Source organism: Chenopodium album, chromosome 7 (genome assembly GCF_948465745.1).
Source record: "Chenopodium album chromosome 7, dcCheAlbu1.1, whole genome shotgun sequence".
Classification (NCBI taxonomy): Eukaryota; Viridiplantae; Streptophyta; class Magnoliopsida; order Caryophyllales; family Amaranthaceae; genus Chenopodium; species Chenopodium album.
In genome coordinates, this window is record NC_137840.1 from 78273005 (window position 1) to 78300594 (window position 27590).

At 33.5% G+C, this 27590-nt stretch overlaps 3 protein-coding genes across 3 annotated transcripts; 2 read left to right on the forward strand and 1 right to left on the reverse strand.

Annotated features, from left to right (window-relative positions):
* The first annotated feature begins 235 nt into the window (after positions 1–235).
* Positions 236–6681, forward strand: LOC145639793 (uncharacterized). Its single transcript, XM_081691120.1, has 2 exons — positions 236–465; positions 5332–6681. The coding sequence occupies exon 2, from the start codon at positions 5340–5342 to the stop codon at positions 6294–6296; it is 957 nt and encodes a 318-aa protein (XP_081547246.1). The 5' UTR covers positions 236–465; positions 5332–5339; the 3' UTR covers positions 6297–6681.
* A 525-nt stretch (positions 6682–7206) lies between these two features.
* On the reverse strand, positions 7207–8371 carry LOC145638720 (uncharacterized). The gene is made up of 3 exons (XM_081689718.1): positions 7848–8371; positions 7557–7736; positions 7207–7437 (listed from the first exon to the last, which is right to left on the reverse strand). Exons 1-3 carry the CDS (start codon positions 8106–8108, stop codon positions 7333–7335), a joined length of 546 nt encoding a protein of 181 aa, XP_081545844.1. The 5' UTR covers positions 8109–8371; the 3' UTR covers positions 7207–7332.
* Positions 8372–21580: 13209 nt separating this feature from the next.
* Positions 21581–27264, forward strand: LOC145639794 (nitrate reductase [NADH]-like). Its single transcript, XM_081691121.1, has 4 exons — positions 21581–22773; positions 22939–23079; positions 23961–24193; positions 25654–27264. The coding sequence occupies exons 1-4, from the start codon at positions 21744–21746 to the stop codon at positions 26974–26976; spliced, it is 2727 nt and encodes a 908-aa protein (XP_081547247.1). The 5' UTR covers positions 21581–21743; the 3' UTR covers positions 26977–27264.
* Positions 27265–27590: the final 326 nt, after the last annotated feature.

Below are 27590 nucleotides of genomic sequence, written 5' to 3' on the forward strand. Positions count from 1 at the left end.
CCGATATTTACGGGCCAATAACTTTGAGAGCGAGGGGAGGGTAAGGGATCCCCAACCTTAAAGTGTCACTAGTGGGGATTGAACCTAACCTCAAGGTTGGAAGGTGACAATTTTACCACTAGGCCAAGCTTAACTTGTCCGTATTACTGTATTACAGAGTAAACAAATACTGGTAGCATAATTAAAAATAAAAAAGGTAGAATCATACAAAGTAGTCCCGTATATAGTTATAGTATAGGCATACGCAAAGTGGCGTGGTCACCTTTTTCTGGAACGTGAGCGAAGATCGGAGTTTGCCTATCAACTCTCTCCGCTCTTCCCTCCTCATTTTTATTTTTATTTTATCATTATTTTTTTTATATTTATTCATAATCTCTTCTTCTTCTCTTAATCTTTCTCTCTCTACATTTCTCTCATCTCTCTTTCTCTCTCCTCTTCGATTGACGTCTTCGGACCAAATATCAGGTACCATCTATTATCTCATTCTAGATTTCTAGGGTTTCATTTCCATATCTTATTTTTCCGCGATTTTTGGCATTTTTTTTTTGTTTTTGCGATCTCTATTTTGCGGTTATTCGCTATTACGTAATGAATTAATGATAGATGTGATTAATTGATTGTACTTCTTATATTTTGCGTTGAAAAGTGTGAATCTTTGTGAATTTTGGCGTTGATGAAGTTTGTATCGTTTCGAGGAAGTTTGCTGGGATTGTTGTTGTGAATTTGAGTGTGCTGTGATTGTTTTGGGCGTAATTGAGATCTTTGACTGATAACTCAACAACTTATACTCTTGAAGTTCATCGTTTTACAGCATAGTAAGTAAATTGCATCTTCTAGCTATCCATAGGCAAGCAAGGCCTGTAAATTGAGAATGTAGAGGGTCAAAATCTGTTAAGTTTGAGCTTTGATTAGGTTTGCTTGGTTTTGTTTGTTGACGAGAAATGCTACCTTTCTTGTGGCCGAATTGGGTGATTCAACTGTAATGTAGAGTTGCCTTGTACAATGTGTAAAAATAGTTTTGTTATTGTTTTGTGTGCAATTCTTCTATTATAGCTTCAACTATAGAAATTGATCGGATTTCACAGAGTACATTGCACTATTGCATTTATTATTTTTGTTAGGCGGTGCATCGCTCCCCTTAAAATATATAAACTTAGTTAAATAGCGTAGCTAACTGTTCTTCATTTCATGTAAAGTGACTTGGATAGATTAGATTCATAGATTTATGTTAAATTTTGGTGCTTCTTTTTTTTTAGATTTTTAAATTCCTGTTAATGCTGTTTCCCCTATGCTTTTTGACCTTAGAATTTCTGTTTTTGTCCTCTTCCACATATTTTAGCAACATTGTTGAGGTGGTTTAGATAGCCATCTGTTTTACAAAACCTTTTTATGAGCATGTGGTCATATGATATACAAAATGATACTTTGAAGATGAATTGGTGGCAACATGAAAAACATAACAAATTTTATTTATCCTTATTGCTTTCTCTATGAATGATCTATATTTATGAGGCACGTGCAATTAGTAGAGTTATAATTACACGAATTTACTTAAGATCTATTTTTTTTTTGAACGGTACTTAAGATCTATTTATATGCCTTCATTAATGAGTTTTTTTTTCCTTACATTTCTCTTCAAGTACGTTTGTAATGTGTCATTCTATGACATTATGGTTAATTTTCATTGTTCAAGTTAGAATGCATCAATATTATTGTGTTTTCTTGGTTATAAAATTGTTGTCTTTGATGGGATGAATCCTATCTTGCTAAGTTTCTTGGTAAATGTTGCATTTCTTACTTCCTAACTTGTAATGTCAGATTCCCTAATAAACTCATTGATTTGTTTTTTTGAAAGACTAAACAAGCTTTTCCTTCAAATTTCTTTTAAATCTCGCTTCCCTTTTTAAATCCATGTGAAATTTCTCAAAAGGTCATATTTTTTTTTTTTCAAAACTTGGAAGGTCTGAAAGTTAAGGAAGCTTAAGGGAGAATTTTTTCTTTGAAAGACCAACAACCCCCTTCCTCATGATTTTAGGAGTCTCAAATGATAGTTTTTCTCCAGAATTCTTCAAATAAACAAAACTAATTATGATTCCCTTTTATTTACTACCTCTATATATAGGAAAGATATTGACACTTTCTGTTTTTGTCTATTTCATGTAGTTCTTTGAAAAACCCACCACCTACAACCCCTTACTCCGGATCTTAAGAGTCTGTCTTACTATATTTACCTTTTTATTACACATTACTCATCACAGCAAGACTTTCTCTCCTATTGTCTTAAATTCTGTGCAAAGTTTTAAATCTTTTTGAAACAGAGTTAGTAAATATTTGTGTTAGTAAAAAGCAGTTTTTAGATTTTAAAGCAAAATATATTGATTTATGGCTTTAGGCTTTGCAGTTTCATACTATGTTACTCGGACACGCCATTTTTGGCCTCATACCCGGGTCAGTACGACCCGACACGGACCCGGGTATGAAATCCGTTCCGGACACTCCGTTTGGCTCTCGGGTATGGCATAGTTGTCTTGGAGCTTCAAAAATAGCAGGGAAGAGCTTCAAAAATAGCAGGGAAGAGCTTCAAAAATGGCGAACAGTAACACTCAACAGAGGAGAGAGGAGAGAGGAGAGAGAAATAAAAAATGAATGGTTGAGTCTTTTATTGGACCCACACTCCACTCTCTTTTTACAGAAATTTCAACATATGCTTTTAAAATTTGGCAGTATCAATAAGAGTTTTGGCAGTATTAGACTATTATATTAGGTACTTAGGTAGTAGACTAGTAGTAGTACTACTTTTCGTTAAAAAAAAAAATAGTATTACTATACAGAGTATATTATACAGTCTAATTTAAAATAAAAATTGCAAATTTTTTTATGGGGACTTGCTATGATTATCCTATTTTTTTTTTCTTTTATTGTCGTATCCGTACCCAAGTCCAAAGTAAAGACGGTGTCCCCGTGTCCTAAATTTTTGAAAATGACGTATCGGACACTCGGATCCGTACCAATATCGGATACCCGTACCCGTGTCAATGTAACATAGGTTTCATATATCTTTACAGTATGAAATTTGTAAGTAGCGCATCAGTGTTTTTGTGTTACATAGTTGTAAAGCCCATTAGAATGTTTGATTGATGTGAGGCAGTAGTATTTTTGTTTATGAATGTATTACAATTGCTGGCCATGTAGGTTATTTTTGTTTTCCTGGTGGAGTTATGGCATTTATTAGTTGGTACAAGTAGTTACAAAGTATATTTGCAAAGATCAATGTCTTCTGTTTAAATGAACTTTATTAAGTTAGATGACTGAATTGGGAGGAATTTTGGGAAACCCTTTAACCACTGTCTCTGGTCAATCAGAATCTGGACCTCCCATTGGTACTCAGCTCGCTGTTCTCATTTGTGAATTGTGGTATGCCTTTATTTTTGTATGTTGAATCAGTTCTTTTGTTTTCTTAAGCCTGTCTAATCACTGATGAAACCTTTTTTTGACTTTCTTTCGATAATGTGGTAGTTGTGGACCCGGATTGTTTAAGATGAGATACAACGTGCTATGAACCATTTTATTTCATTTGTGATAAATTAGCTTTGAAACAGTGTATATGTTAACCGCGGAGCTAAGCTGATCATTGTAGGAGCCCAAACTTTGGTGGGGCTAATTGGACTCTAGGTCTAGCCTTGATGTGTTCCTTTTTTCTAACAAAGCGAAAATATTCAATACATCTAAGATTTTATATTTTGATTATCTGAATAAGAGGGTTGTATCTTATATATACTGATACATATTATTTATTGATTATAATCTGCTGTATGAGTTCAATATAAGTGCCTAGGATAAGTTTGGAATTTATAAAAAGGAGTTTGAGAGCTAGTTTGGTACATTTTTTTGTAATGATATATGAACTGTTGTGACTGATCACACTGATGCTGTGATGGGATCAAATCTCGAAGTATATGTCAAGAAGTGAGCAGAGGATAATATTTGTCAGTAGAGGGAATTGATACATGGCCTTCAAATCTGATCTAATAGTTTAATGATATGCTAAGTCCAAGATATTGAGTTGGACAGGATTTGTTGGTCCTTGGCTAATGGAAAAGATAAGAACATGAAACTTTTAAAGATATGAAGAGAGTTGCAGTAATAGCTTATTGGTAGACATGTTTATTTTGTATTTTGCAATTAGAGGCAGTGTCTGTTGCTTCCTTAATGGCTTAGCAGGTACAACCTTCTTAACCAGAAAGGTTCAAAAGTAACTTTATGGTGTTGGTTAAAATAAGAGGTGGGGAGGAGGCAGAGTAGGAATACTGAGAATTTTAACCCATGACTCTCTGCTTTCATGGGTATGTAACCTGGGAGAGGGGGATAGCTTGGGGAATTCATGTTGCTGGGCTCTTTGGTTAAATATAATTTGTCTTTATTTTGTTTTTTCTTCAAGATGATAGGATGCGTTACTGTCATATCTAGAAGGACAATCTTTTATATATTAATCTTTGTTTTTTTCCTATTCAACCAATTTATGCTGCCAAAATGTGGGTAGGTTTTGGATGAAAGTTGTATATAATTGGATAGAGGCCGGGTGTTTTTGGTTTTTTGTTGCTTATTTTTGGTCAAAATGGTAATCAAATGTGGTACACTGGTTTGTATCATCATGCAATATATGTAGGTTCTATTAGTGTTTAACATCAGTATTCCCAATCCTCTCACTGTTCTTCATTGTGGTTTCGCTTATGGGTTAGCAACATATAAATGATGGATATCATCAAAGTCATCTCATTGCGATTCTGCTGGACTTGTTACTGTTATTCTATAGTTAGAAATTTGTGATGTACTAGTTATTGAGGCAAGTATACGTTTAATTTCATTTTTAAACTTCAGTTGAGCTGTGGTCGGACTCATTGTTTATGAGAGTAGAGTATAGATTTGTTCTTGAATCTGAAATTCATGTGAACTGTAGCAAGTATTATGAGGATATATTGGATTGATGATTTGATTCAGAAACTAGTTTCAGGGTTTTGCTGACCCTGTAACAAATGTATTGATAATTTAGATCTTGTTATTTTCTGGATCTGCTGATTGTTACACCATGCAATTTTGTTTTATCAACCAACTTCTCATTCTCAAATCTAATACTACTAATATATATATTTATTTAGAGGAAATTGTTGCTGTTTTTAATTATTTATTAAGAGGAAGTTTTTGCTGTTTGTATGCGACTTATTGTTCTGTTAGCATAGCCACAAGTCTTCGAGGATAGCCAGATGACAGCTGTTATTTTAATTAGTACAATTATTATCATTCTTTATGTGGAGTTCTTTCTTACGATTTCAGGTTTATTTATGGCGAAAGTTAGCAGGGTAAGGCGTCTGAAGTATAGATGCCGCAATGGCAAAACGGAACGATTGCAGGTTCCATCCTGCTCGCACAAGATCTTCAAAGACATGAAGAAGCCTTCTAAGCTTTCCGAGAAGAAAGATTGGGAGGATGCTACTTGCTCGGTTTGCATGGAGTCTCCTCACAATGCTGTTCTTCTGCTTTGTTCCTCTTACAACAAAGGCTGTCGTCCCTACATGTGCGCCACTGGCTATCGCTTTTCTAATTGTCTTGACCAGTATAAGAATGCATACGCAAAGGCAACTCCCGGTTCTATCACTCCTGACCTCAATGCTGAATGGCCTGAGGAAAAGATTGAAGCATCTGAGCTTCTGTGCCCCCTCTGCCGTGGGCAGGTGAAGGGCTGGACCTTGGTTGAGCCAGCTCGGAAATATCTGAACAAGAAGAAACGAACGTGCATGCAGGAGAATTGCTCTTTTGTTGGTAACTACAAACAGCTAAAGAAGCATGTCAAAAATGATCATCCTTGGGCACGACCCAGGGAAGTGGACCCGTCCCTTGAGGCAAAATGGAAAAGCTTGGAGAGGGAAAGAGAACTGAGCGATGTCATGAGCACTTTCTCCCCAGGTACTATTGTTTTGGGGGACTATGTTATTGATCCAAACTTTAACCCCTTCATTAGAGATTATAATGTGGATATGGAAGACTTGTTGGGCAATGATCTTGAGTCTTTTGGGGCAAGTAGAATCAGGAGCGGTGGATTCCAGTTGCACAGGACATCTGGGATTAATTACGAGTCATATGATGATGATGACGATGACGACGAAGATGATGACGATGACAATGACGGAATTCCTCGTAATTCAGCCTTTGGTAGAGGAGATGATATGATCCCACTTAGTCGTCATCATAGAAGAATGTTGTTTATGGGAAGGTCTCGTCGGAGGAGGCGGCGTGACTGACCTTTGTACAAAATCAGCAGCGCATTTGGTCCCCCCCTAAAAAAACCTTGGCGAAGTGGTTTTTGATCATAATTCAACTTCTACAATTGTTTGGGGGCCACATCTTCCAAGGCACTGCAAATGCAAGTAGAAGTGAATCTTTCCTTTGTTTATTTAAGGTGGTTAAATTGAACATATTGTGATTTTAGATACGGGTTTATAAATTTCTCTCATGTGATTTGGCCTTGTAGGGATAGACCTCGAAAACTTTGTTACCTGCCGTGTTTGGCGGGTCTCATTTTTAATGCTTGTTTGTGCATAGTGAACATTGACCTGTAGGATACATCGTTCAGGTACATTTGATTCTCTTTTAACACCAATCAAGGAAAATTGCTCCTGACCCTAATTTTAGTGTTCTAGTTTCTCTTTTCTCTTTCTAGTTAGCAGAAATCTTTGCAGGTTCTTCATGTTGGGGAGCCTTGTCTTTGATTAATTTGAACATCAGGTTTGTTCATGTGTACAGTTGTATTTGCGCTTTATGAATTATAAATTGTAATTGAACTTGAAATGTCGGGCAAATTATTTCTTGCACCCGAGCAGCTGGTTCAGTGAATAATTGATTTGTGCATCATGGGATGAGCCAGACCATGAGTACCGTTTGTATAATTGATCTGGGAAATTCAGCAACTTATTTTGTGCACTTGAGTGACTGCCTGATGTATCCAGAGCACAGTACTCTTGAACCAAAATATGTCGCTGATGTATGGTACTCTTGGTTCAGTGACTGCCTTATGTATGCAGAGCATGGTATGAGCCAGACCATGAGCACCCTTTTGGGTGTATTGAGGCGCACAATTTTAACTTTTACAAGTAACACTAAATATATATAATGCACGACTCAAAGTCACAAATTCACAATGTCATGTTTTGGCAAATCAAGTTTCATGTAGATATTTACAGATATGTATAAGCTTTTTTTTTAAGCAAAAATAATTAAACATCATACAACGATCATTTTTGTTAAACATCAAAGTATGTTTTACAAATAACGAATAGTTTATGAATTATTGCGTAAATCTTGATATTGATCATCATTTCGATCAAATCCCCCTTTGCTGCACTTGCAACCACATGAAAATTGCTTCAACACAGAGCCCAATTTCTGTCAGACAAAAGAAAATAATGCAGCAATTATAAGAATTCATCATCAGATTCAGATAGTAGTCATAGTACAACCTTAGAGATTTTAGAAATGACTTATAAATCAAAATGTAGTCTAACCTTAGAGATTTTACTACACCTTCCCCTGCCCCGGCGAGGGTAAGGGGATGTTCGGTATCTGTTTTCACGGTCTTTTGATTCGACGTTTTCATAGTTCCATGCCTTTTTCTTTTCTCTACCAAATAATCTCCCAAAGGAGAATTTGAGTGCTTTTAAACGTGCAAACCATCTTCTTCTTCTCTACATAAAAATGTATTAACAATCAAATAATAATAATACCATTTTAATGCAATATAAATCTTCCAAGAAAAAATAAGAATCATGCACTAATCAAGTGATGTTGGTGATTACCTTGGGCTTATTGGGTAGATTTGAAAAAAGGGGCGAGTTATGGCTATGATGATGTTGAATCTGTTGGGAGCCCACATTTCGGAGGCGATGAGCGTAGGCCAGGAGGTCGGCACGGCGGTCATAGCCGCATGATGGTGTGGTTGATTTAGGGGTGATAGGTCTAATCTTCCGAGCCCCAGAAGCAGAAGTAGATGATTCCTCATACACTGTCACTATAACACCATTAACACTCCATTTTTGTTGTTTTTCCAGCTTACCCATTTTTTCTGCCTGTTTTTTCTCCTTATTTTCATTTGTTGGAGTTTCAATCCAAGAGTTGATTAGCACTAAGTCTTATTTCTTTTACCTTAAAATAGGATCTTCCACAGTTGACAATAAATCTGATATTTCCATATGATCATAAATCAATTTAATGTGCACAGGGATTAATTTGGAAAGAAAATTAATTTTTTTTAAAAAAAAAAGGAAGAAAAAAAAAAAAAAGAAAGAAAAAGAAACAACTACTCCATTGGAGAGGGCTTTTTTCCCTCTTCTCTTTTAAGTTTTAGTAATTTGGTCATCTTGGTCACCAAAAAAAAAAAAAAGGTCATCATCAACTGATCAAGGTGACACCTTAATGACTAATCTCTTAAGGAATGTCCAACTGAAGCACTGACTCCAAAAAGGACAGGAGGAAAAGATCTTACTAACTAACTCAAATGGAGACAACCAACAAGATTAACTATAGAAATTTACATTTAAATGTATGTATTGGTAAACCTATTTAAATTAAATGTGTCAATTGACATGAAATAGAGGAAGTACCTATTGTCTTATTATTTGCACGAACATTTTTTCAGGTGTATAGAGAGTTGTAGTGTGTAGTGAGATTTGATCCAAAAATTAAGGTACCACCCTAGTAATTTATTAATCAATTTAATTCGTAGCAGTTTTAACATATCGATTGTGTTATTATATCAATATAGTGAGTGCTTGTTTGATTGACAACTTGACGGTATGCATTTGTTGGGAATGGAAATTTACAGGGAATACTAGTAATATTTTATGATCCTTATATGCAATGTGGCATGATTAGCACCAGTTCACCATTAAGGCCGCAACTCTGCAAGAGAAATTCCATCGATTTCTTGTTTGTAACTAGTGGGCCCAAAGACGGCATCCAATGAATGAGGCCCGCTTTCTATTGCGCTTAGCCAGCGATCAAAAGCCCAATCTTTATATCCTGAGCCCAAATCCAAGATTGAACCATATCAGTTCATCTTAAATTGCAAGAATTAGAATTCTGCTTAACTTATAAAATCAACTAATTCAAAGGAGATATTTTTTTGAGCTGCACTTTTAGATTTTTTTTTTCTTTTTTAAAAAAGTGACAACTTTTAGAAAAGATCTAAGAAATCCAAGGGCATGACGTTTATTGAAGGGACATTTGCAATACAATATTACAAAAGTTTGCTGGACTGTTGGTGTTATAATATAATAGACGCAAAAAGTATGAATATTAGCACATAATTCTAAAACATAATTGTATTTCACTTTCAAAAATGGTGAAAATTTGGTTCCAATTAAAAATGACTCGGATGAGAAAATTATTAGATATGCAATGTATAGATGTATAAAATAAAGGTTATAGATGCATTTTATTATAAGATAGTCCTACTTCACTAGTATTTTTTTTTTTTTACTTTCTTTCTTTAAGATTAAACTTTGTGTTCCATTATTGCATATTTATAAATCACTTGAATTTTATACTTCCCTTTTGTCTCTAAACAAATGTTGTTACCTAACACCCACCATCATCTTCATTAAAATTATCTACCAGTATTATTTTGAAATTTAAATTCGTTAAAAGGTTTTGCTAGAGACCATATATGGATATAGGAACTACTAGTCTACTACTCGATTAGGCTTAATACAAAAATCATAAAATCTAGGTATGTTTTATTCACCCGATCTTTATTTACGTATTTAGATTTTTTTACTTTTTGGAACTTAATTGAACTAATTACACTTTATTAAATTTTTTATTCATAAATATTTATAAATTGAAGTTTGATAAACTTTTTTTTTCTAGAAATAAATAGAAATGTGGTAAACAACCAATACTTCAATGTTTGTCTCTCTAAAATTGCTCCAATTATATCAAAAATTATAAGATGTTTCATCAAATGAAGAAAAGGAGTAATACCACTTATACATCGCTCCAAACTTGAATTAGATAGCTTTCAAAAATACAAAGGGAAGAGGGCCAAAAGAATGTTAGTGTCAACCTAATATATAGTGAATTTATTAAAATCTTTTACTTTTTATTAGAGTTTGGTCGATACATCCATTTAAAGGATGACAATGGACCATGCTACATATATATTCCGTACTATATAACAACTTTTTTAGTTTTCTAAACCCAATAATTGATTGCAAAAAATAAATTAATTGGACAATATTATAGTGTTCCCAATACAATGGAGATCGATATATAACAGTTAAGAGAAATTATTGGAAGTGCGAATATATAAACCTTGAAAATTAGGATAACAAATTGCTCAATTATATAGAAGTTGCATATGATGATGAAGTTGATTCCAAACCCTAACGAATACTACAATATTAAATTTATAACGAATTCCAGTTAGTTATATACATTGGCTGTGTTCTTGAGCGGACAACATCAGGAAATCAATTAATCAAAACAATATAAAGAGGAAGATGCTCCTTCAGATTCTCCTCAGCAAGAAAAGTGGATTCTAGCGATCTTTTTTTTTTTTTAGTAAAAACCTAATTTATGTTCCAATTGCACTAATAATATTAAGAGGACTAATAATAGTACAAATTAAGTGAACGTGGTGTAATGCCTTTTCATTTTGTGCTACAATTTCTAATGGGAGTACATGATTAATTGGGAATCTTTTATAAAGGTGCAAATATTGTGTTTGACTGGTTCACTATTCTTACCTTTTTATTCAAGAAAGTACATATATAATTGTTTGGAGTGTTGTTGATTAAAATTTTAAAGCCATATCAAGTGTAAAAACGATTTATTTACAAGGATTTATATACCTACGATTTATTACAATTCACTAATTTCCTTAAAAAAGAAGAAGAAATTGAAATAAGGATTGTTCAGTGCTAGATATGCATAGACTAATGTGATTAAAGATACATGTTAATTACGGAGTAACAAATAGAAAAAGGTATACTTTTAAGTTAAATCTCTTTTTATAGTATCCATCTTTTCTTCTATTTGATATGTAGAATAATGTATGAATATTCTTATAAAGTTTGTGTCAATGATAATGATATATTGAGTACATATGGAATCTTGTAACAAACTTTCACATAAATGAAAAGAAGGAAGATTTTGGCCCTTGTTCCTATCCCAGCCTTAAGAAGAGAGTTGAAAGTAATTCAAAATAAGAATAGACATGCATGTATTTTAAGCTATTGAATTACTTCTCAAATCAAACAACACATACAAAAGATTCATGGTTTATGTGAATAAATCCATCACAAAAAGTTGGGTACGAAATGAATATATGGCCTGTAGGCTATACTGTATATGGGCCACTGCATCATCCAATAGAAGGAAGGTTTTGGGATTCTATTATTATTTCTATCCATTAGTACTCTTTCTTTGGTCACAAAGCTAAAGGCATCCCATCACTCCATCAACTAGTCCAATTTGGGCAACTAGTCCAATTTGTTACATTAATTTTGCCCTAGCATGTTATACATGTCATATACTTTGTATCTTTTAATTATGTGTGTATTCATCATCGACTTAGCTAATTATGTAAATTTACTAGTAGTATCTTATTTCAATATGAATTAGACAACTTGAATTCTCGACTTTTAAGGATATTGTAACATCATTTTAGTGAGAAAGGCCGAAAATTAAATCTAGATAGAGTGAAGATGTTTTAAGTGAAAAGTTGTTTTTAAAAATAATGTAATAAAAAAAAAATTATCCAACCTGGCATGATGTAGACACACAAGTAATATTGAGCTAATATGGGATTTTGGATCATATCAAGAAAGATTTTGATTCCATCTAGTCCAAGTAGAGGTATAATATTTGTCCATTTCCTTATGTTTGTTTGAGGTCCTAATTAATTTGGCATACCTAAGCAAACCAAGCTAAGGGAAACATCAAGTTAAAACTATAGTATTGAATGGAGAAAAATTACACAAGAAATTTGTATAGCATAATGTTTTTGGCGACAGCTGAATGAAATTTCCTAGTGAATTAGTGATGAAGAAATTTCCTGAATTTCTGTTGAAATTGCTAAATTTGTAAAGACAGAGCACACTTTCCATTAGCTAGCTATAGTCCATATGTTACCCTACGGTACTGTTCAACAACCAATTGAAATTTCAATTTGATTAGTTTTTATTTTTTTTTTATTATTTTTTTTATTTTTATATATATACAAGTATATTTTTTTAATAATGATTTAGACGTTTTGTTGCAAATGTATAAACTTTTATCAAAATTTGGTGTAATGTCTTAAGGATAAACTCTGGTATGATAAATTCCTTCAAAAGGAAATGGTAGGAATATAATGGGTTGAGAATTAAGAGCCATTCAAAAACTAGAAAGCCAATTTAGTTTTGTATGTAGTTTCATTTTCCTCTTAACTTTTGGGTAGGTGTTACATGCTTACACCACATTTTTCCACAAGAAAAGGAAGTTATATATGAAGACCATCATTTTATTTATCTTCTCCTTTACTATGAAAGTGCCCAATGTCTTTGGAAAAGTTGTTCCTTTTTTGTGATAATTATTAGGATAGGATTGAATTTTTAAATCGCTAGTCCCCCCCTCCCCTTTCCCCTTCCCACATAACTATGATAAATTGATAATAAAAGGATTATTAGGTTAAAGACCAAACCCGATTATATTTTATGCTCCATTTATATATTATAAATTGAAGTATAATTTTATAAATTATAAAATTATATTTTATGTTTTTTTTAATTTTTTTGTGTAGAGTCTATTTATATTCATTTATCATAATGTCAAGAGCTGACAACAAAATACGGAGTAGTTTATAAGAAGATTAGTGAGTATTTTGAATTCTCTACATTATATAAATGATCAAATAATGACAATGCTCAAAACCATTATAATATTAATGAACATATTGTATGTTTGGTCCGAGTGAGAAAATAAAAAATGTATCGTACGTTAAGAGACGTATTTTTTAGTAAGATGTTTGTGGTTGCTTAAATTTTTTTTTTAAAAAAGTAAGATGATTATTGTGGCTTCTATATAAGTTTAGGGGGGATTTTAGATGATTAATAAAGGTGGACAAATTGATTCCATATACTTGCAGCTAAATCATAAACATATGCATAGTCCATAGAGTTGCATGTGAATCGGCCAAAAGGTGGGAGTATAAAAAAGGAGCAAGGGAAACATAAAATCTTGCTTTATGCTCGGTGGGATATATATTTTCCATATATTAAATGCATGCTCTTTTTTGACCAAAAGCAACCATTATTTATTGTATCAATTACATTATACTAAAGGCGAATCTGGTATGACATTTGTCATGTTTTGATTAAAAAAATTCCCGCCATTTTTACCTTTTTTTTTTTAACAAATATTTATGAACATTATTTTATAATATCCTATAATATTTAACTTTCAATTTGACAACTATATATTAAGTATATTCTACATGCATTTAATGAAAATATTTTGACATAAAATATTTATAATAGGTATTTTATGGAAAAGAAAATCAAGTATTTGTTTCAATTAAAAATATTGATTTTTATTTTTAAATAAATATTGTTAAATTAACATTATAATTTATAAATATGCTAAGTAAAAACCGTGCATTGCACGAGACTTAAACTAGTTTTATATAAAGGAATGTAATTAAAATAATAATACGGAGTAATAACAAAATAAAACAATTCCTAGCTACCTTATTACAGTACATTCTTTCCTATTAAACTTATCAACGTATAACGTATTGATTTAGATTAGCCATTTTACACGATTAATTGATTATCAATCTCGGATTTAATGATGAAAGTTTCATACAATAATAAATGAAACATTCAATAATATTTTTTGAAGATGTATGATCGAAACAAATCACATATGTTATGTTTCACTCAAAATACAAATGATTTGATAAAAATAAACGTATAATCATTCATACATAATTAGATTGTGAATTTTTTGTTGAAAAAGACTAATAACCCATAATATAAATTCGAAAATAGAAGAATATTTATAGGCGAAATTAAAAAACTCCACGACCATATGATGGGAAGAAAGCGACACGTAAAAGGGGCTCCCCAAGTCTATGGATGTTATTGAATTGTAGTTTGACAGAAATAATTTTTGTCCGACGAAAAAAACAGACAAAAGAGGGAACTAAGGAGAAAAGAGTGGGGAAATAAAAATGCAAAAAATATTTTCAATTTTCATTAAAAACGAAAAACAAAATCTAATTGAATGAATGAAAGGCACCAACTGGGGACGGCCCAACGGAAGAGGCGAGTCGGAAAACTTTTTATTTTTGTGATTTAAAGGAGTCAATTGCCTTTTCGTGATGCTTCGGAGCCGCCTGCTTATATTTGTACCAAGTACTATACGTAGTAATAGTATTTTCCTACCCTTCCAACTTAATTCCTCCGTTTTTACTTACAACCCATTACTTTTGACAATATTTATGCAATTTTATTTGACTCAATATAATGCTTTATAGTTTAATTTTTATTTATTTAACTCAGTATTTATTTATAGCACTTTAATTTTTACACTATTTATTTAACTAAAAAACACGGAGGTAGCATTTTACTTTAACTAGATATGATTATTTACAGATAAAGTATAATTATATGAGATCTTTTAAATACATCTTGTTATATAATTTTATAACATACTCCGTACTACGGAGTAATAATTAAAGATATTAGCGATATTAATAATGCATTAGAAAACGTAAAATAATTTTTTTAAAAAGTAAATAAAAACAAGGAGTATTTCTATATATTTATAGACTCCAGATTATATATTGTTTTCCATGATCCAAAATCATTATACTTCTCTTTGTTGCTATTGTTTTACCTTTTGCTTTTTTTCTTTTCTTTTCTTTTTTTTTTTTCTATTCATTTTTTAAAATCAATTTCTTAATTGTCTATCATTACAATGTGTGGAAAAGTGGACAAGAATTGAAGAAGGTGGTAGTAATGTGCTATTTATGCCAACTATAATCAATCTTATTTGACAACTAGTTAAATTTAACATTATACTAATTTGACAACTAGTTACATTTACATTCAATATATAGTTTACTTATTACTTGGCCATATAAAGAGTTTTAAAATGTGGTATATCTATTTCCTATTAGGTTTTGAATAGGCCGGGTTAGTTGAAAGACTAAAATTAAAGTTATACTTTGATCTGTTAAGTGTAATAGTGTATAAACAATAATTTAAGCATAATTATGCTAACATTAGAATTAATTAACATCCAAAAGATTTTCATCATCAATTACATACTACTAAAAGCAAATATGTAGGAACACTTGACAACATATTATTAAAAAAATTCCCGCCAAAATTACTTTCTAAATAAAATCGTTATTATATAAAAATAAAGATTGCATTTAGATTATGACTTTTTTTTTTTATATATATAAAAACTAAAATAAACTTCCTAAAATATCAACTTGCACATTATAACTATAAATATTTTCTCTCACATGTTTTAATTGTTTTAATATATTTCATGTACTTTAATACCCGATGAATCGATTCATTAATTTTTATATAGTTATATTATTATCACAATTATTCAATAACCGTGCACGGGGGTTTAACCTAATAATTAAATAAAAGACAAAATATTATGCCTATTGTAAAACATAGATAGTACTTGGATGTATGTTGTATGGTATGGATTTGATATCATGAATAGTAATAGTAATAACGGCAATAATTATAAGATGATGTACAGTTAAGTAAAAGGCGTGTGTGAGTCGTGTATATGATGAACACCTCAAAAAGTATAAAGGAGCAATTCAAATTGGCAAGTTTTTGTAAATAGAAACTAAACCAAGCAAAGCAGGCAGCTGTAAAATCAAATGTAAGCCCCACGTTTTATCGTTCCGAGTTAGTTGGCCTGGCTGTTGAATTTCCCATGCGCCACTTCTCATTATATGACCCTCCTAGTCCTCTTTAACTCTTTTCTTTATGTTTTTTACCCTCACCACAATTATTTATGAGCTCTTAGATTCTGATTCTGAATCTTAAGCTAACTACTCCATAATATTCTTGCTAATTGGTCAATAATTAATTCCCACAATTTGATTTTAAAAACTACATTATAATACAAGTAAAGGCCTGTTCTCTTCAACTTAATTTGAATTCAATTCACTTCAGTTTAGCTTTAATCAATCCAGTTCAGTCCAACTCCAATCAGTTCAGTTCCTAATTTCCTTTTGTCATAAAAAGTTCATTTCAGTTCAGTTCAGCTCCAATCAATTAAGTTCAGTTCATTTTAGCTCGGCTCAGTAAATTAGAACATGCCCTAAATTTAGGGTAATGGACTGTAATCACTGTCGTTGGCGACAAAATATAATAATTTTACAAATATCTAAACTTATGTTACAAATATCTTTGATCTTTTGACAGATCAATTTGATAGTAACTAGTTTTATTAATTTCCGGTGGCATATTTTAAATTAATAATGCTTAGATAAAATATGCACAATAACGGTGGAGATAAATACTACTCGTATTGTATAATTTACTCTACATTTAATTAGGATAGATATGCTTAGCTTAGCTAACACAGTACAAATTGATGATGAATGCAATATCTTGCAAAATTTATACTATATAAATTCACTAGCCTATAGAAAAACGTTTATCTCATTTACATGCATGTATATGTTAAATGTGTAAATATTATGTATATATCGTATGATATGAAAAATCGATTTTAGTAATCATATATCAGAACAATTTAGCTTACACAAATTCATTCATCCATTATCTATGATTTATAAAATATTATAAATGAAATTAACATTAAGGTTGAAGGAAGTAGAACTTTCGGTAAAACCAAACATAAAACATATGTAGTCGTACAGTCGACTTCATAGGTCATAGCACAGGCTAATTGATAAACGGGTCTGGGCCTCACACACCCGTCACGAATGTCCACTTTATACGACCAACGACGTTCCACCTTAAAACTATATGGCAATGAAGGTAGTAACCCCTTAATTAAGTTGACACAATTTTCTTATTACTTTAACGTGGGATACACTTCCACACGCTTTACTCCATTTTAATGTGGGAAAACACTTTCACTCACACGTGGGTTTTCTCATAAGCTCAACGCTAATTATTGTCCAAGTTGTTGGATTATTAAAACCAAGAGCATTTTTAGAGCAGTACGTGATCAAATGGTGATTGATGCAGGTTCCTCGACCATTCCGCTAAGGATAGGTTTATATGTCTTAGACAAATTAATTATTAAATACTGTAGCAAAATACTTGATACTCATAGCACAGTACGCGAAAATAAAAATGTGGTCGAGTGCAATGTACGGAATATATAATCAATTTTCGTATCCATAGTTAGTTAGTTACAGTACATTGTTTTTTCCTTTTTGAGAGCAGCCCCAAGATGATACTTAGCTTGTAGGCTTCTAACCATGCATTTGTACTGATGATTCATTTCAATTAATGATTGATTTATGTGAATCGTAAAATTAATCAACGAGAAAAATCTTTCAAGATTTTATAATATTGGCTACGGTTTTCTTTTCTCATAGTTTAAAGTCCCTTCAAATGCTGATGTCAAAAAAAAAAAAAAAAAAAGTCCCTTCAAATGAAATATTCCAACTATAAATGACTTCAAACAAATGAAGGAATACAACATAATTGGGAATTTTCTAGCACAAAAATACTAAAGGCATGTGCAGTGATATTTTTGTAAGTTGATTTGAATGTTTTGAATCTTTGCTAAATCCTTTTCATCAAAATATAGAGCAGTCTAACATCAAATCATACCATGCAATCTACTTCAATTCGTATCTAACAACAAACGCATATAGCAGTAAGAAAATTTATAATGAGATAATATATAATGCTGATTTTTTAACATCTAAGCAAACTATTAGCTACCTATCATATTTAGTAATTGGAAAAAGCTAATGAGCGCCCCCGGGGCGTTAGATAAGAGAATTAAAGTGCAAATATTAGAGTAAAATTAACATTAATTACACCGAACGACGCGTGATTTTGTCATGAATTCCTAACTAAATAGCATTTCAACCAATATAATTTATCCTTATCTAACGCCCCGGGGCGCTCGTTAGCAAGATTGTTAATAATTTACGTAACAGTTGGTGAATCTTCTTTTATTAATTACGGAACATATATCAATGTCTTAATTTGATGAATTGATAAATTAGATGTAATTGTATGAAATTTGACATGCATACGGAACGTGCGCCCTGCTTAATTGCAAAATTTTGTTTACTGAATCTCATTAATACTTAACAGCCTTTCTGATATTAATTGATGTTGGCAGCCAATATATAAATAATCCACTTGCCTTTTATTTACCATTTCAACTCCTTTATATTTTCATTTTTTGGAAGACTAATATCAAATATACGTTCACTATCACCTGCCCTTTTATAGTTTTATCGTTAGTTGATACTTTCCTATTAGAGCTAAATTGGACTAGTATCTAAACATAGTATATATATTCTCCAAAGCATGAGGCACGAAAACCGGAAAGTGACCCGGGATATGATATGATATGCCTAGGATTATATTGGATCGTATTATGGGTTTTAAACTTTGAATGAAATGAGAAAATGCCTCTTGCTTTTTTAATACAAGTATAAATTAGTAAGTGATAATATTACAAGATTGATGATTCCTTTGATATTTGTACTTAGATTTGAGCACAAGCAAACCACAAAATAATACACGTAATAAACATATACTTGTATAATCATCTAATTGATTCGTACTCATATTATGTGAGTTAGTTCACATTGAATTACGAAGAGATAAAATATCACCTTGTAGGCTTGTAGCTAGCTAGGAGTCACTTTTATTTTTATTTTTTATTTTTTATTTTTTATTTATTTTTTTAACGTTGAAAAGAGTTATAAAAGACAATGATGTAGACAAGATTTAATTGGATATCACTCCTAGACATTTAAGTTAAACTTGTTAGCACCCACTACCTAAGGAGTTGCTCAAACTATAACCAACTACTCATAAAGGACTTTGGGCTTGTAAGTGGATGTGTGCATTAGTGCATGCTTTGAGCCAAACCACATAAAATGACACCTTATTGTTCATTAATCCAGGGCCTTGTGGAGTTGTGGATGAAGGAAACTCTGTAATTATATTTTTTGACCCAAATTTTCTGGTCAAAGATCCGCCGCTAAACTATATGCCCACATTAAAATACTAAGATTGGTAATATTCCTAACACTTATAAAACTTTAACAATACGTAAATGGCAAAAGCTAATGAGCGCCCCCGGGGCGTTAGATAAGAGAATTAAAGTGCAAATATTAGAGTAAAATTAACATTAATTACACCGAACGACGCGTGATTTTGTCATGAATTCCTAACTAAATAGCATTTCAACCAATATAATTTATCCTTATCTAACGCCCCGGGGCGCTCGTTAGCAATATCGTACATAAATACATAATTGGTAGGAACAAGCATAAAAGCACTGAGATATAAACAAATGAAACAAGTCAATGCTAACCAAAGACAAGAGGCTCCCCCAGTAATAAGTTGTTTCACGAAATCAAGAAATTAATTGAAGCAAACTTAATATTATAATAATAGTGTATGTAGTTTGTAATAATTTTGAAATTACAATTAAAGCTAAGTGTACGTGTGATATGCTGGCCTTCTTTTTACGTAAAGAGGAAAGAAATAAAAGGGAAGCTAATTAATTAATTAAGTTAACAACTGGGAGAGGTAGAACTAACCAAGGGCAGTTAATATCTGGCCTGGGCTCATACTCATTACAGTCATTACTCATTTATGCTTCACTTTTTCAATGTCTGGTCGTGTATAATATGCACGTTTTTCTCTGTTTTACCTTCTTTTTCTTTTTTTGTTATTTTTACAAGTCAAAACAACGTGACATAACAGCATACCGCAGCTGGTTTAATTTGTATGTAAGTAAGTAGGTACGTAAGTGCGTCTTATATTTATGTATGTTACCACGAAAGAAGCTGCCACCCATGCAACCTTCAATTACAATCTCTACGCTCAAGCTGTTCATCATATGGCCTTAATATAATTTAATTACTTCAATTTTTAATGTATAGATCCCATCCTCTGTTGACACCGCTTTTAACTACTTTCTTTGATGATTAAATTAGTCATTTCAAAGCGCGTGCCTTATTACCTTGAATTGGAGTCAATCACAAATTCACAATAACGACGAATGATTATTTGAAAAATGCAACACTTTTCAAGTTTCATCTAGGTTGTACAGTAAGGGATGCTCGTACATACTTAGTCAAATGTGACAGATGTGTGTTTTATAATTATGTATCATGTGTCCTCCAAATTTCATGTGCGTTTTATAATTATGTATCATGTGTCCTCCAAATTTCATGTATCAACAATAATAATGTGTTTGAAGTGGGTACACTAAATAACAAGACTAGCTTTATAAGAAGGGTTTGCATTTAGCATAAGATCTTGCTTGCTGAAACTTAGAGATGGCCAATGAAACTTAGATCTGACCATTTCCTCTCCTATTCAAATCAAATCAAGAATAAGCAAGTATGTACGGATCAATATACCTTAACTTCATTCTAGTCAATTTATTTTAATTTAGTTGCACCATTTGATTCATTATTTGTGACTCAATTTTTTGTACTAGGTAGACCTATGATAAAATCTCAGGCATTGCATTCAGCAAAGCTCTTGGCAATGATCACTAATATAAATAATAACACGCACCATAAGATATTATACACACCTTGGATTCATAGTTTCATACTATTGTGTGCTGCAAATGCTCCCCACCCCTCCCCCTCTATATATGAACTCTATACTAATTTTTCATGCCTAGCTAGAAAAGCTCAACTAATTTCTAAAATTAGGCTTCTCCTTTTTATTTTTATTTTACTACTTATATGTCTTTTCATGCATGTATATTTCAATCAAGCATTCATTTTATGATTGTTAAAATTTATAATATGGATTACCAAAATTAACATCTAATTTGTTTCGATCTTCCTTTAAACTAATATTATGTGATATATAACCAACTAACAAGCTGAACTACAAACAGTTTACGTTTAGGTAGTTTAGATTAGATGTGGTGATGATCTAATTTAATACATGAGTCTTTTGATTACAGATTTATAGTTAAGCTTAATTAAGTGAAACAAATCTATATTTGGGTACATGTCAGATTCAATTCATTTCAATTAAAATTAATAGTGAATTGAGTCGGATAATATAAATCGAATCAATTTCATTGGATGTAGCCGATTGACGGGTGTAGTTTTTGGTATATCTCTTCTACTTAAATTTGAGACCATGAGTTGTAATTAGTTGCACTATGGCCATGAGTCGAGATTTTGTTGTAATATAGTGGGCTCACAATATAAAAATTCTAGTGTATGTGTTTGCTATAAAATATCATTAAATATCATGAATAGGACCCCCCTTCACCCCTATATATACACATCCACTCCAAAGCCCATTTCTTTTCCAGTGAAACACAAAACCATAAAAACAACATAGGTAAATTAGAACCAGCACAGAAAATACACAGGAAGACAATTAGTCTTCTTTCTCATTCTTTCTATATTTTTTTTTTAAAAAAATAAAATTCCCTACATTTTCTTCCTTTAAACTATGGCGGCTTCTGTCGATCGCCAGTATAATCCGGCGGCCATGAACGGCGTCGTTCGGTCCCCATTCACCACCCACCACCGTTCCGACTCACCGGTTCGGGGTTACAATTTTAATAATTCTTTTAATAAATCAGCCGACATAAAATTGATTGATAATAGTATTAGTAATAATCGCTACTATAGCGATAGTGAGGATGATGATGACGAAAATGAGATCAACGTCTGGAAAGAGTTGATCAAGAAAGGTAACAGCGAGTTAGAGCCGTCCGCCGTGGACACCCGCGACGAGGGGACGGCGGATCAATGGATTGAGAGGAATCCTTCAATGATCCGTCTTACGGGGAAGCACCCCTTCAATTCGGAGCCACCATTGACCCGTTTAATGCACCACGGGTTTCTTACCCCGGTTGCGCTTCATTACGTGCGGAACCATGGTCCGGTCCCCAACGCTAAATGGGAGGACTGGACCATTGAGGTGACCGGGCTCGTGAAGCGCCCGGTGAAGCTGACAATGGACCAGTTGGTTAATGACTTCCAGAGCCGGGAGTTCCCTGTGTCACTAGTGTGCGCAGGGAACCGAAGGAAGGAACAGAACATGACCAAACAATCAATAGGGTTTAATTGGGGTTCTGCAGCCATATCCACCTCGGTATGGCGTGGTGTCCTACTCCGCGACGTGTTGAAGCGGTGTGGGATGATGAGTTGTACCAAAGGCGCCCTCAATGTATGTTTCGAGGGCGCCGAGGACCTCCCTGGAGGCGGAGGGTCAAAGTACGGGACTAGTGTGAAGAGAGAGTTTGCAATGGACCCTGCTCGTGACATTATCCTAGCCTACATGCAAAATGGTGAGAAACTTCACCCCGATCACGGGTTTCCCGTTCGGATGATCATTCCCGGGTTCATTGGGGGGCGAATGGTGAAATGGTTGAAGAGGATTATTGTGACTACTGCTGAGTCAGATAATTACTACCATTACAAAGACAACAGAGTGCTTCCTTCTCATGTTGATGCTGAACTTGCAAATTCTGAAGGTTGTTTCTTTTATTATAATTATAGTAATTCGATTCCATGTTCATCTAAATCTAATAAATAGATCAAAAAGTGATATGTCATGGATGATGATGATGATGATAAAGTATCTATGTTTTCACTTACGATTATTGTTTTGGAGTATTGCTAATAAATTGAAATTGCAGCATGGTGGTACAAACCGGAGTACATCATAAATGAGCTAAACGTTAACTCGGTTATAACAACACCTTGTCATGAGGAAATCTTGCCGATCAACGCGTGGACTACCCAACGCCCTTACACAATCAGGGGCTACGCCTATTCTGGTATGTTTTTAGCCTATTCGCTTTGTTTCTCGTCTTGTTAATATGTTACAAAAAAGTTTAGGATGTAACTTAAGCTAGGTTGTCGTCTTTTAACAACATGCTACACCTTCTAAGAGTAAATAGTGGTCATGTATTTACATCTTTTTTTGTTTTTTCTTATAAAAGAGTGTCGGCCTAATAAGTTAATGTAAATATTGAATAATATCACTGCATAAAATTACAATATATTGCTAAAAAAAGAAAAGTAAAAAGGATGGTATGTGATTATGTGAATGAAAATGACAAATTAAAATTGAGCTAGAGAATAAAGACACGTTAGTAATTAGAACAGGGAATCCCCCGGGAAAAAAGAAAAACCAGGGGAGGAATCTTAGATGGCTCATTCAAAAAGTCAATTGCCACGACCTTGGAAGAAATTTGATTACGTCACTCTATCATTTGTGTAACATAGTACTGTATTCAATTAAAATAATAATCCTAGCTAGTTGGTTGAATAAAAGACTAATTGTAGTTGATTTGTTAATAGTATTATTTGCCCTTTTAAAAGTACAAAATTTATAAAATTAAAGTCAAGATTGTGATTTCTGAGACATACTAGGGGCTTATGATTTCCTCCAATGGAAAAAATAAAATTGCTTTGGATTTTTTGACCCTCCAAATACCACTAGCCCCTAATTCTTCAAACAAGTTGAAATAGTAATACAAATATTATAATTGCAATTTCGTCCCACCGAAAGGTCATGTACCTCTACTATGCTTAGGATCGTTGGTGTAAAACTAAAGTATGTTTACCTTTACTACAACACGTGTTTTACCTTGACTGTTTTACTTTTGAATTTTTGGGATGTCTTAAATTTACCGTTATTGTAAAATTGGAATAGGAGGAGGAAGGAAGGTGACCCGAGTGGAAGTGACAATGGACGGAGGTGAAACATGGGAAGTATGTGAATTGGACCACCAGGAGAAGCCAACCAAGTATGGCAAATACTGGTGTTGGTGTTTCTGGTCGCTAGAGGTTGAAGTACTTGACTTGCTCGGAGCTAAAGAGATTTCAGTCCGTGCTTGGGATGAAAGTCTCAACACCCAACCCGAGAAGCTCATTTGGAATGTCATGGTAAAAACTCTATTCTGTACAATCGTTTTTCAATACTTTCCTGTTAGTTAAGTGGTCTGATAATATATATTAAATATGTAGTAAAAATATTATTAGTAATTATGTTATGTACCGCGTATATTTATTGGGACGCGCCTGATTAGTAACATGAATAGGGACATATATATTATAAGGTGGTGATTAAGCTTGTGATATATTCACATGAGATGGCAGTGATTGTTGGGTAGGGTAGTCCTTAAAAAATTAAAGGGGCCTATAAAAAGAGCCTTTTGTTGTGTTTGTTAAGTCAAAAAAGTGGCCTTTCCTAATACCTATGGGTGAAGACTGAAGAGGGTTGATTTGTTTGGTTGTGTATTTGGCCCTACCCTCTCTCTGTTGCGTAGCTAATACTCGTATCTTGATTCCTTCTCTGACCTTTCTGCTTCAACTTGTAAGTTGTAACATACATAAACCTCATAAATTCTTTTTTTAAAAAAGTATAGAATATGCTATTTGCATACTACTCCGTAGTATATTAGTATAGTCCTCAGATTTTTACAGTGTAACTACAACTAGTCCACTTGTGAAGTTGTGAGCCAGCTGCGTTTATGCAGAAATTTTTAACGAGAAGACATTTTTGGGTACAATATTGTGTTTTTTAATTGATGATGATGATTAAACGAGTTTGGCCGAAAGTCTTATTGGCAGAGAGTTTTATTCGCCGATTAAAAAAACCTAATTCCTTTCTTTTCACTAGAGGTCAAGAATGTGAGTGTAATAGTTTTTTTACCACATTATTATAAGAAGTAATTAATGTATTAAATTGGTGGAGCTTCCCACACTTGATTTCAATCTCTTAATTAGCACTTCCGGAAGTAGTGGAAAATTTGGCACTTATAGCCGACTAAGCCAAGAAGGAATTGGCTTCACATGTTAAAATAAACCAGTGGGCCGTCCAACTATGCTCTTAACACCTTGATTATTACTAATTTGAAAGATTAAACAATATTAAGTATTAAGTATTAAATAAATGGCTTGGCACAAATTAAAGGGGATGTATCTTTTTACCTTTTCTTTCTCCTCCATCCTTTTCCTCTGCAAGTGGCCTAGGGTCAATATTCTTATAAAAATGGCTCCATTACTTTAATTTAGCCGTTTTATAGCTTGAAAGTGATTAGTGAATAATAATCATAAGATGAATAGTTTTAATTAGAAAATTTTGTCGTTTTTCCTGCTATTTGTTCTATAGCTGTAGAATCTTGACTGGCATGTCAATTGATTTGTAAAATAACATTGCATCTTTGACCTCTCCTCCCTTTTTCGCCTCTAACCTTGGAATAAAGTGTACAATTATTTTAACTTTGATTGATTCTAATAATATTAATTTTTAAATAATCAAAGTTGTTAAAATCTTAACATGACTTCACAAAATCATGTTCTTTTTTAATCTAATTGTTGTCCACTTTGGTACGTAAATGTAGGGTATGATGAACAACTGCTGGTTCCGAGTTAAGACTAATGTGTGCAAGCCTCACAAGGGAGAAATCGGTATCGTGTTCGAGCACCCGACCCAACCCGGCAACAAGTCGGGCGGGTGGATGGCTAGGGAACGCCATCTAGAGCTCTCTGATTCTGGACCTACATTGAAGAGGACAGCATCCACTCCATTCATGAACACCACCTCAAAAATGTACTCAATGTCTGAGGTGAAGAAACACAGCTCAGCTGATTCAGCTTGGATAGTTGTCCACGGACACGTGTACGACGCAACCCGGTTCCTGAAGGACCACCCTGGAGGGTCAGACAGCATCCTGATCAATGCAGGAACCGACTGCACGGAGGAGTTCGATGCCATACATTCAGACAAAGCAAAGAGGCTCCTAGAGGACTTTAGAATAGGTGAATTGATCTCAACGGGTTACTCTTCTGACTCATCCTCACCAGGTAACTCAATGCATGGTTCGTCCAGCTACTCCAATTTGGCACCAATCACTGAAGCTGCCCCACTTAGGAACGTGGCATTGAACCCAAGAGTTAAGATATCATGCAAACTTATCGAGAAAGTTTCGCTTTCGCATGACGTAAGAAGGTTTAGGTTTGGGTTACCATCTCAGGACCAGGTGCTTGGATTACCTGTTGGCAAGCACATCTTCTTGTGTGCTAATGTCGAGGATAAGCTCTGTATGAGAGCCTACACCCCTTCTAGCACCGTGGATGAGATCGGGCACTTTGATCTAGTGGTCAAGATTTACTTCAAGGATCAACACCCAAGGTTCCCTAACGGTGGAGTCATGTCCCAGCATCTAGACTCCTTGGAGTTGGGCTCATTTGTTGAGGTGAAGGGTCCATTGGGCCACATTGAGTACCTTGGTAAGGGGAACTTCACGGTCCATGGTAAGCCCAAGTATGCCAAGAAGCTGGCGATGATCGCAGGTGGGACCGGTATAACGCCGATTTATCAGGTGATGCAGGCCATACTGAAGGATCCAGAGGACGAGACTGAGATGCATGTTGTGTATGCTAATCGTGCAGAGGAGGATATATTGCTTCGAGAAGAGCTTGATAAATGGGCTGATGAATTTAGAGATAGAGTCAAAGTTTGGTACGTTGTTGAGAAGGGCAGTGAAGGTTGGCAATACGACACCGGATTTATAACTGAGTCCATTCTCAGAGATCACGTGCCGGCAGTTGGGGATGATGTGTTGGCTCTCACGTGTGGGCCTCCTCCTATGATCCAGTTTGCAGTTCAACCAAATTTGGATAAGATGGGTTATGATATTAAGGAGCAGTTGTTGATCTTTTAAACTTCTCAAGTTTAGTACACTAAAATGGGATCATCGATCATTTACTATACATTCGGACATTAATTGTGTGCCCGAACGGTGCATACATAACATTTGCTATTGGACGTACGCGATGCAATATTCTTCACTCGCCGGCACATGATGCATGTAAAGCCTGTGTTATGCACACGCTGTTGCGGGTGTACCTTCGGATGTATAGTAGTATTATATTACATTTCAGTATATGATGAATATTATATTCTAAATATGTAATGTAATTTCTGGAGCATGTACTCTTTTTTTTTTTTTTCTTCTTCTTCTAATTTTGTACATATAAGCGCTCCATTAGATTGTTTGTTCACAAGTTTTTTTTCTTTTGGAAATTGGTTTATGGAGGATGAAGTAGATGAAGTCAAGTAGGCAGTGGGTTTTTCCCTTTGTGGTACGGTGTCTGTGTAAGGGAGATTACTATTCTGTAATCTCCAAACCATATTGTACTATTATTTGTCTTTGCCCCTCAATAAATGGGCAGTAAATTCTTGTATAATTGATTTATGATTTTTTTTTTTCAAAAATCTTCATTAGTTAAATTTAATTTATACTTCTCTGCTAAAAAGTTTTATCAAACAACTTCA

Bases quoted from the DNA above. Each gene is read 5' to 3' on its own strand.
- LOC145639793 (XM_081691120.1), top strand. From the start codon at position 5,340: ATGGCGAAAGTTAGCAGGGTAAGGCGTCTGAAGTATAGATGCCGCAAT.
- LOC145638720 (XM_081689718.1), bottom strand. From the start codon at position 8,108: ATGGGTAAGCTGGAAAAACAACAAAAATGGAGTGTTAATGGTGTTATA. The intron at 7,737-7,847 runs GTAATCACCAAC...ATTTTTATGTAG, and splicing joins ATCTACCCAATAAGCCCAAG to AGAAGAAGAAGATGGTTTGC. The intron at 7,438-7,556 runs GTTAGACTACAT...TTTGTCTGACAG, and splicing joins GGTGTAGTAAAATCTCTAAG to AAATTGGGCTCTGTGTTGAA.
- LOC145639794 (XM_081691121.1), top strand. From the start codon at position 21,744: ATGGCGGCTTCTGTCGATCGCCAGTATAATCCGGCGGCCATGAACGGC. The intron at 22,774-22,938 runs GTTGTTTCTTTT...TTGAAATTGCAG, and splicing joins TGAACTTGCAAATTCTGAAG to CATGGTGGTACAAACCGGAG. The intron at 23,080-23,960 runs GTATGTTTTTAG...AAATTGGAATAG, and splicing joins CAGGGGCTACGCCTATTCTG to GAGGAGGAAGGAAGGTGACC.